We start from the raw sequence: 10,720 nt of genomic DNA, 5'->3' as shown, positions 1-10,720 counted from the left end.
GACTACGTGAACCTTAAAGTGAATTAATTTCCTAGTTCCAACCTACTCACCTTAGGCTTCTTTGGTGCTTCAAATATCATCTGAATATCCCATTTTCTTTCGCATGCTTAATTCCTTGTGCATCATTTTCATTCCTTTGGACAAGACAAAATTCCATTTGGCTCCTTTCCCAGTTTATTAAATAACGACACCGTTAAATACCAAGAGCTCTTGGTCGATAATCTCCAGATTGTGATATTTGACCAGCTTTTGCCATCCTTAAGAGGCTTTATTTATTTCTGGTGGTCTCTGGCTGCCATCTAGTGGCATCAAACACCCTGGTGCTGCCATCCTCCAGGCTCCACCGTAAACAAACAATGGTGTTACCAGGATGTGCCAATCAAGATGCTTGGTCTGTGTTGCAGGATGCGTCTAAATTGACTCCTGGTTTTTCTGGAAAACACTCAACCATAAACTGACCTAACAATCCAGGCAGCTTCGCTACACTTGCCAAAGAATTGTCTAACCCAGGTTCACACTACTCAAACCTGGATTTGAGGAGAAACTTCCTGCCTGTGAGAACAATTAACCAGAAGAACAAACTGCCTCCAGAAGTTGAGGGGCTCCAACACTGGAGGCTTTTAAGAAGAGTCTGGGCAGCCACTTGCCTGAAATGATATAGGGCAGCGATGGCAAACTTTTTCGGCACTGAGTGCCCAAACCAGAACGTGCGTGCCAGAGCGCCAGAAACCCAAAGACCAGCTGGCAATGGCACATGTGCCCCCAGAGAGGGCTCTGCATGCCACCTGTCTGGCACGTGTGCCATAGGTTCGCCATCCCGGATATGGGGCCTCCTGCTTGAGCAGGGGGTTGCACTAGAAAACCCCCAAGTTCCCTTCCAGCTCCATTCTGGTGGACTGTTTGATTGAAACCCAGGATGTTGCGTTTACGCAGCCGGAGTGTGCAGGGGCTCTTCTTCACAGACGTTCAGGCTCCACTTGAGCTGGGAATTCAGCCTCTGAGCTGCCAAAAGGCCGGGGGGGGGGCAACTGAACTCCGGAGGCTCCTATGGGTTCTCCATGCGCCCAACCTCCTCTCTGGGCTCCCTGTACCCCAAGCAGACCCACCACCCCGTGGCTGCGAAGGGCTTTTGGAGCATTCATGGGCCGCGTGAAGGTGGGACTGTGTGGGACAGGGTCCTGGGAAGGTCAAAAGACCCTCTCCCCAAAACCCTGGTCTCTGCACGGCAGTCAGCAGGTTGCTAGGGCACAAGGAGTTATGAGAACAGCTTAGTTGGCAAAACCCTCAGGAAGCATTTCTTCTTCTGATGAACCCCAAAAGTAGCCACGGAAGGAGCAAGGCAGTGGCACGAACAGGGAACCTGGGGGTCACAAGGGCACGGGATAGATGATAGTGTAGATAGATAGATAGATGATAAGACAGACAACAGCTTGGGAAGAGCAGGAAGGGGGGGCAATGTACTAGTGATTATATAAGGTGTTCCTGGAATTTAGGGGCCCAAGGGCCGATGGCTGCCAGATAATGCAGTGGTAAGCTAAGCAACATTAATCAACATTGATGAGGTCACAGGAGGGGTGGGCTTATGGACAAGTGTGTAAAAACTCTGTACAAGTAGTCCTCGACTTACAACAGTTCATTTAGCGACCCTTCGAAGTTACAACAGTGCTCAAAAAATGACTTATGGCCATTTTTCACACTTACGACCGTTGCAGCATCCCCCAATTCAGATGCTTGACAATGGACTCCTATTTATGACAGTTGCAGCGTCCTGGGTGTCACGTGGTCCCCAGGCCAAGTCCATGGGGAAGTCGGATTCACTTAACGACCGTGTCAAGAAAGGTCGTAAAATGGAGCAAAATTCACTTAACCAATGTCTCACTTAGCAACGTAACTTTTGGGCTCAATTGTGGTTTTAAGTCGAGGACTTCCTGAAGTCCTTTGCACAGGTCTAATGGGGGTGACACCCCCCAGCCCCCATGTCCTTTCTTCCCAGGCCAAATAAAGCCTTTGCTAATCTCCCCCTCCGGGTGTGGCTTCCTTGTGTGCTGCACACCTGGCAGGACCAGGGACCTCCTGGCACAAGAGTGGCAGCTGCAGGAAGAGGGGGAGACGCAGGGGGACCAGGTGGGTCGTGTGGCCAGAAAAAAGCTCTACGGGTAATCCTCCACTTACAAACATTCGTTTAGTGACCGTTCCAAGTTACAACGGTGGCAACGGTTTTTCACATTTACCGCTGCAACATCCCCATGATCACATGACCAACATTCAGAGGCTTGGCAACTGGCCTGGACTTACGACGGTTGCAGGATCCTGGGGTCACGTGATCCTTTCAGGGCCTTCTCCACTGGCTTTCAACCAGCAAAGTCAAAGGGGGAAACCAGGTTTCCTTAATGACCGCATGATTCACTTAGGAACTACGGTGATTCACTTAGCAACGGTAGCAAAAATGTCATAATAAGGAGCAAAACTGAGTTAACAAATTGCCTTGCTCAACAAATGAAATTTTGGACTCTATTGTGGCCGCAAGTTGAGGACTCCCTGTATCCCGGCTATCCCAGAAGCGAAGGAGCTTTGAGGCCGTCTAGTCCAGGGGGCCTCCAAACTGGGAGGACTGGTGGGCTTCAGCCAGCCATGAGGAATTCTGGGAGTTGAAGTCCACCAATCTTCAGGTTGCCAAGACCCCAGGACTAGCCCCCCTGGAATCCCCCCAGCACACACCTGGCTGGTTCACCTGACCTGCTCCCAGGGCTCCAGACCCCCTTGAGGCCCACTGAGAAGGCAGAATCACCAGGGCCCCAGAGGGGGCGGGGCCAGCCCTGCAAAGCCCCAGAGGCTCCTCCCAGAAACAGGGGAAGCCAACCCCCCCACCCTCCCTGCCCCCCCAGTGCCTGAAGGTGCAGCAGGTCAGAAGTGGTCAGAGGGTGGCCTGACTGAAAGGGAGGAGAGGGTTAGGGGCAGGGGTGAAATCCAGAAGGTTCGGACAGGTTCTGGAGAACCGGTAGCGGAAATTTTGAGTAGTTCGGAGAACCGGCAAATGCCACCTCTGGCTGGCCCCCGAGTGGGGAAGGAATGGGGATTTTGCAGTATCCTTTCCCTGCCACGCCCACCAAGCCACGCCCACAGAACCGGTAGTAAAACCATTTGAATTCCACCACTGGTTAGGGGGCTTTCAAGAGAAGGTCCCGAGGGACCCACCAGGAAGGAAAGCTCCCACCCTCAGTGCCCACCTAAGGCAGGAGCCCCCCGCGCTCCACTGGCCCTTTCATCTCCTTGGCAACCTCTGAGCTGCCCGGATGGATGCTTGCCAGCTCCACCAGCCTGCCTGGAAGGAAGGCAGCCCCTGGGTCGGCTCGGCCACCCTCAGCCACACCGGGCCAGAGAGCAGAGGGCTGCTTGGGCAGATTTGGGGCCTGCCACCAAAAATCCCCTTTAATAACAGCCAGTTTGGCCTGGCACCAGGCTAGAAAGCCTCAGGCACTGAGTTCTAGTCCTGCCTTAGGCACGGAAGCCAGCTGGGTGACTTTGGGCCAGTCACCAGGAGACGGGGAGTTCTAGTTCCCCCTTGAAGGTCAGCTGGGTGTCTTTGGGTCAGTCACCCAAAGGATGAGTTCTAGCCCCACTTTAGGTATGAAAGTTGGCTGGGTGACTTTGGGCCAATCACCAGGAGACGGGGAGTTCTAGTCTCACCTTCGGTATGAAAACCAGCCGGGTGACTTTGGGCCAGTCACTCTCTCTTCAGCCCAACCTACCTGGCAGGGTTGTTGTGGGGAAAATGTGAAAAGCGGAAGGACTATTATGTTTGCTCAGCAGTTGAGTTACTGATAAGAATAATAAAGGCAGAACATAAATAAAGAGAGAGAGAGAGAGAGAGAGCCACAGCAGGCCAGGTCAGTGGCGAGTGCGCATGGACCGTTCCCACGGCCTGTCCTTTAATCGCTTGGAAGTAAGGCTTGGACGAAGGACACGCGCTAAGACCGACAGTCCCAGGGTCTCACCCAGAGCCTTCTGGGTCCGCCCAGCCCTGACGCGGAACCATTACATTCAAGAACCGGAGATCAGGGGAGGAAAAGGCCCTCGACTCGGAGACCTTGCGGCGATCTTCCTGGGGGAGCCCGGGGACAGACGGACGAACTGGCCCAGCAGCAGGAACCGGCTCTCCCTTCTGCCGGGTCTTTCTCAGGTCGCCCTCCGAAAGCAGGGAGTGGGCGGGGGGAGGGGGGTAGGAAGCCAATTATATAAAAAGAGGAGCCAGCCCACCCCACCGGAGAAGGGGATGTCCTAAAGGGAAAGGGGCATTTTTGCTGAAGGAGGCAGCCAGGTGCACACACAGTCAAGGTGGCCCGGGAGAACGTGGGACAGGCCAGCCTCCACACCAAAGTAGCAGCAAATCCAAGCCCAGGACCCCCTCCCCTCTCCTGCAGACCCCCCCTCAGGCCTGATATGTTGACAAAGGAAACAGACCCGGGTGAACCCAGGTGAGCGAAGGGATCCCACAGTCTGAGCTGGGGCAGGAGGCCTTGGAGGGGACAGAGGGAGCCTCAGAAGAATTTGTCGTCAATTCTGAAGTGCGGCCGCGTGACGTCGTCGGGGTTGATGAAGACAGAAATGGACTTTCCCGGGTTCTCAGTCACCAGTTGCTGCAGCTTTTTGGCCAGCCGGTCGTCGGGCTGGTTGGGGTCCCCTCCGTCCGACTGGGGGGAGGGGATGCTGGTGGTGCTGCCCCTCCGTTGGAGCTCCAGCGTCAGCCGGTTGGCGGCCTTGACGTGTTCGATGGCCATCTGGAGGTGCTCGGCGGGATCGGAGCGCACCGAGGAGAGCTTCCGGGCGTGGAGCATGACCGTCTCCTCGGAGAGGTGCTCCAGCATGTTGCACTGGGGGATGAAGTAGTTGGGGCAGGTCTTGTTCACCAGGCAGTGCTGCAGGTCGTCAATCAGGCCCAGCAGGAAGTGGGCGGCGTAATCCTCCTGCAGCAGGTAGCTGGCGGGCAGCCGGTCGCAGGCCCAGAGCATGACGCTGCGCAGGTGGTAGGGACTGACGGCCTTCGGGCGCGAGAGCAGCTTGATGATGATGGCTTTGCAGGCCTGGTAGGCTTGCATGAGGCTGCCGGAGATGCACTTCTTCAACTGCACTTCGCTGCGGGCGAAGGACAGGCGCCACTCGTTCTCCTTCCGGCCCTTGTACGAGCACGCAGGGACCAGGTAGAAGCCGCTGATGACCTCCTCCTCCGTGATCTTCCCGTCCCAGAAGTGGTTCTCCATCAGCCAGCTCTGGGCCACGGCCGGCCAGCCCTTGAAGGACACCACGGGCACGATGTCGTACAACATGCGGCTGCTGCCCACCCCCAAAATGATGGAGATGAGGGTGCCGTTCTTCTCCACCTTCTCCACTCTGGGCATCCCCCGTTGGGGCTTCTTCTGGATCTCGGAGAGGACCACGCTGATGGACTCGTAGAACCAGTCGGCCACCCGGGTAGGGGAGAAGAAATAGTTGGTGGCCCCGTTGAGATGGTCCACGATGGTGCAGCAGTCCTTCCACTTGCTGATGGTCCCTTCGTCAAAAAGCCGCAAGCTTAGCCAGGAATGACACAAGGCGGAGTGGCGCATGTCCAGGGTGACCGGCTGGTTTCGGTCATGCAACTTCAGGGCTGGCACAAGCAGGGTGAAGTCCATGTCATAGTCAGTGCCACGAGCGTAGAAGTTCAGATCGTCCAGATCAAGGTCCACCACGCCTTCTCGGACCCCTCCGGAAAGCAGCAAGTACTCATTGGCGACTGGAAGTTTTTGGTCAAGTTTTTGCACCATGCCTAGAAGGAAGAGAGAAAGAGGTTGAGCCAAGAGCTTGGGACAGAGGGTGCTTCAGAGCCTGCCCCCAAACAAGGGAGCAGGTGGGCTTTCCCCTCCAGGCGGCCAACGTTTTATGGAAGTAGAGTTGGGACCAAAACCAAGAGGGACATTGAAAAAAGTGACTTATGACCGGTTTTCACACTTACGACCGCTGCAGCATCTCAGGGGTCCTGCGATTTACATTCGGATGCTCAACCAACTGAATTCATATTTTCATATCATATGCAGTGTCTTGAGGTCACGTGATCCTCTTTTGCAACCTTCCCACAAGCCTAATCAATGGGGCTGTTCTTCAGAGGATAAACCTGATAGGTTCCAGACGGAGCTTGGGCCATTTCCTGAGGATCTAGCACATGACTCGGCCGAGGACCTGGTAGCCGCCTGGGATCGGGCGGCTGGTGGGGCCTTGGACCGAGTTGTGCCTTTGCGGCCTCTGACCCGATGCCGATCCCGGGTGGCTCCTTGGTTTACTGAGGAGCTGAGGGAAATGAAGCGCCGGAAAAGACGCCTGGAGAGCGGTTGGAGGGCCAGTCTCGCTGAATCTGATCGAACACTGGTAAGGTCGCATATTAAGGCCTACCTAGTGGCGATAAAGACGGCAAAGTCTAACTACTTTTCCGCCTCTATTGCGTCATCAGGGAATCGTCCGGCCGCCCTGTTTAGGGTGACCCGCGCCCTGCTCCATCTGGGAGTGCGGGAGGATCCCTTAGAAGGCAGGGCGGAGGATTTCGGACAATACCTGTATGACAAAATCGCTCAGATCCGGGGGGATTTGGACTCTGACTGGGTAGATCAGGGCAGGGTGACGAGGAACAGTCTTGAGAATGTTATCTGGGAGGAGTTTGATGCTGTGACTCCCGATGATGTGGACAGGATTTTGGGGAGACTTAGTGCGGCCACATGTTTACTGGACCCGTGTCCCTCCTGGTTGGTACTGGCTTCCCGGGAGGTTACACGAGGCTGGCTCCAGGGCGTTATTAATGCTTCCTTGAGTGAGGGTCACTTCCCCGCTGCCCTGAAAGAGGCGGTGGTGAGGCCTCTCCTCAAGAAGCCGTCCCTGGATCCAGCAATATTGGCTAACTATCGTCCTGTCTCCAACCTTCGCTTCATTGCGAAGGTTGTTGAGAGTGTGGTCGCGCAACAGTTTCCACAATTCCTGGAGGAAACATCCTATCTGGATCCGTTCCAGTCAGGTTTCAGGTCTGGGCACAGCACGGAAACGGCATTGGTCGCGTTGGTCGATGATCTCTGGAGGGCTCGGGACAGGGGTTATTCCTCTGTTCTGGTCCTATTAGATCTCTCAGCGGCTTTTGATACCATCGACCATGGTATCATGCTGCACCGGCTGGAAGAGTTGGGGGTGGGAGGCACCGTGTTACGGTGGTTCTCCTCCTTTCTCTCCGACCGGTCGCAGTTTGTGTTGGCAGGGGGGCAGAGGTCGACCTCGAGGCCTCTCATTTGTGGAGTGCCGCAGGGATCGGTCCTCTCGCCCCTTCTGTTCAACATTTATGTGAAGCCACTGGGCGAGATCATCCGTGGCTTTGGGGTGAGATACCACCAGTACGCTGATGACACCCAGCTGTACATCTCCACCCCAGGCCACCCCAACGATGCCCTTGAAGTGATGTCCCAGTGCCTGGAGGCTGTGCGGATCTGGATGGGGAGGAACAGGCTCAGGCTCAACCCTTCCAAGACTGAGTGGCTGTGGCTCCCGGCATCCCGATATAGTCAGTTGACTCCATCACTGACTATTGGGGGCGAGTCGTTGGCCCCCACTGAAAGGGCTCGCAATCTGGGAGTCCTCCTGGATAGGCAGCTGTCTTTGGAGGAACATCTGACGGCTGTTACCAGGGGGACCTTTTATCAGGTTCGCCTGATTCGCCAGTTGCGGCCCTTTCTTGATCGGGATTCCCTGTGCACAGTCACTCACGCCCTCGTCACCTCTCGCCTTGACTACTGTAACGCTCTCTACATGGGGCTCCCCTTGAAGAGCACCCGGAGGCTCCAGCTGGTCCAGAATGCAGCAGCGCGGGTAGTGATGGGAGCAACATGGCGCTCCCATGTAACACCACTCCTGCGCGAGCTGCACTGGCTCCCGGTGGTCTTCCGGGTGCGCTTCAAGGTGTTGGTTATCACCTTTAAAGCGCTCCATGGCATAGGGCCTAGCTATCTCCGAGACCGCCTGCTGCTACCGATGGCCTCCCATCGACCCGTGCGCTCCCACAGAGAGGGCCTCCTCAGGGTGCCATCAGCCAAACATTGTAGGCTGGTGGCCCCCAGGGGGAGGGCTTTCTCTGTGGGGGCTCCCACCCTCTGGAATCAGTTGCCCCCGGAGATAAGAAGAATCCAGGACCTCAATGCCTTCCGTCGTTCCCTGAAAACCTATCTTTTTCAGCAAGCCGGGTTGGCTTAAGAAGAAATTTTTAAAATTTTTAAATCCTTTTAATTAGTCTGCGATTTTAATTTTTTGGGCCAAATTTTATATATATTTTTAAGTGTTTTAATATTTGTATTCTATGTTTTTTATCTTGGCTGTACACCGCCCTGAGTCCTCAGGGAGAAGGGCGGTATATAAATTCGAAATTAAATTAAATTAAATTAAATAAAACTGGGGTTTTGCGGATCCTTCCTTGAAATCCGGAGGAGAGACGGACCATGTACAATATATTCTACACACAAGCAGGCTCCCAAATCTAACCACAACGGTCAGCCATGGAGAAGCTCTGGAAATCTGCTTATGTTGGGAATTGAGGATCATAAGAAAGGGGAAGGGGAGGACGAACCTTTGCCCTTATAACGTGTGGGGATATTTTCCTCTCTCTCTCTCTTTCTACAGAACCATTGACGGACATTTTAGCTTCACCCCACACAAACAAAGGATCCTGCCACCTGATCAGCTCACTGGATCCTATTAACCCCGGGAGGACCCGGAACCTCTTTTCAGGAGATGAAACCATCTCCCCAAGTTGCAAAGGGGCACATAAGTCAACAGAAGGGGCCAATCCAACCCCCAATTCCTCCTCCTGCCAACAACAGGGAGAAGGCTGTGCCCAACAGCAGATAGGAGGAGGAGTGTGGGAGTGGGTGGGTGTCTTGCGTTGCCCTCAATGGTAGAGACAGAGAAAACCCCAATTCTGAGAGGCAGCCTGCTTGTTCTTCTAGATCACAGGCATCCCTTAGGGGGTGGCCTTCCCCTTCAAAAGAGGGGCCCTTCTGCATGTTCCCCAAATTCAGAGTTCACCCAGATATTGTCCGTTGTGTAAAAGCCAGGGAGAGGCACAGCTCGCCTGTGAGAAAAGGAAGGGTGTGTGTCCATACTTCCTGAATGCAATGTACATACAGGTAGGTCTGAACTTACAACCAGCTACGAGCTACTTAGTGGCCATTCAAAGTTACAATGGTCCTATTTGGGGGGGGAGGGGTTTACTAACGACCCAGATTTGAAGTCCCAACAGACCCCCCCCATTGCTTCCGGTCACATGACCACCCATGGGCCCTGGGCAGCCAGTCTGCAGTTTGCAGAAACATTTGACTTCTGGGTTTTTTGGCAAAAGCCTGCCCATAGCCACCACAGCGTTCACTTAATGACGGTCACAAAAAAAAGCCCTCAAATAAATCGGGTTGGTTGTGTGACTGACCCGCTTTAAGACCATGACGAGTCACAACCGTGATGGTCAGGCTCCATTACAGTTGCAACTCGAGGACTTCCTGTGTTGACTTTTTCTAAGCAGGTTATTACATCAACCTGCCTTGAGGGAGGGAGGGAGGGAGGGAGGGAGGCGTCCTTAGGGATGTCAGAAGTTATTTTGGGGGACCTATTTTTAAAATCACGTGTTGGCTGAGTGTGCTGATTTGCTCTCTCTCTTTCAGGGACTCAGAAGGAACCGGAACTTCTTGGGGGAGAGGAGGGGAAAAAAATCTCCCTGATTTCTCCCCCCTCCCCCCCCAGTTCAACCTCTGCTAAAATTACCCCTGAAAGATATCCAGAATTTTGCACAAATAGCGAGCGTTGCTCAAGACCAGCCCAGGAAATATCTTAATTCACCTTCTTTAATTATAACATCCATCCCACTGCAATTCTATGGCTCCATATTTATGGTGATCTTATTATGATTTTATCTTAATTTAATCTTTTATCTCCTACATTGCATTGTCCACGTATCTTTCATATATACAGTGTGTACTTGGTGATGGTTTTATTTAAACCAAATTTGTATACATCAGTGGTTGCGTGACCTCTGTAGACGCCATACGCTAAATAAACAATAAACCTTCGTAATTTGTTTTCTGCAAATTATGCACTGCTGAGCCCATATTTCCCAGACTTGAAGGGCTGGTAGCATCCAATAAGCCTCCACTGTTACCCCAAAATGCATTTAGCACCCCTCAATCAGGGCAGGGAATCAAGACTGGGGCTGGGAAGGGGGGGAGCGGTCAGGTTGAAGCCCTCCCCTTTTGGAAAAAAAACGGCATTTCGTTGGTTCGGGGAGCAAAGTTTACCAAGCCTTTGTGTCATCTACAGCAGGGGTCTCCAACCTTGGCAACTTTAAGCTTTGCTGTTAAGCTTTGCTGGCTGAGGAATTCTAGGAGTTGAAGTCCACAAGTCTTAAAGTTGCCAAGGTTGGGGACCCCAGTTCTACAGCAGCCTTGCCAGCCTGCGTGCCCTCAGGGTCGCCATATTGCTATATCAAGAGGAAAGTGGCACCACAATGGTAGGGGAGATGCCCTCAGGGCAGCACAGCCCCCCCCTCGCCCCCCAGGAGCTTCCACTTCTTCAAAGCCCCCCAAGGCCAGAAGTCCATCAGGCTCCCCACAAAGCACCACAGTGGGGCGAAGACTTTGGGCCCAGGAGCCACGTTTCACCTGTGGCAGCTTGA

General features: G+C 53.8%; 1 protein-coding gene across 1 annotated transcript in view; it reads right to left on the bottom strand.

Moving 5' to 3' along the window:
- Nucleotides 1–3,881: 3,881 nt before the first annotated feature.
- Nucleotides 3,882–10,720, bottom strand: part of MB21D2 (Mab-21 domain containing 2) — a 29,940-nt gene continuing 23,101 nt past the window's right edge. Inside the window, exon 2 of the mRNA XM_070945480.1 lies at nucleotides 3,882–5,803. Coding sequence (XP_070801581.1) covers nucleotides 4,539–5,803 — 1,265 coding nt within the window. The 3' untranslated portion in view covers nucleotides 3,882–4,538. The remainder of the gene's footprint in view (nucleotides 5,804–10,720) is intronic.

The sequence above is a fragment of the Pituophis catenifer genome, unplaced genomic scaffold, assembly GCF_029215685.1.
Source record: "Pituophis catenifer annectens isolate HBS135680 unplaced genomic scaffold, rPitCat1.0.hap2 SCAF_6, whole genome shotgun sequence".
Lineage (NCBI taxonomy): Eukaryota > Metazoa > Chordata > Lepidosauria > Squamata > Colubridae > Pituophis > Pituophis catenifer.
This window is presented reverse-complemented; position numbering and strand designations above follow the sequence as displayed.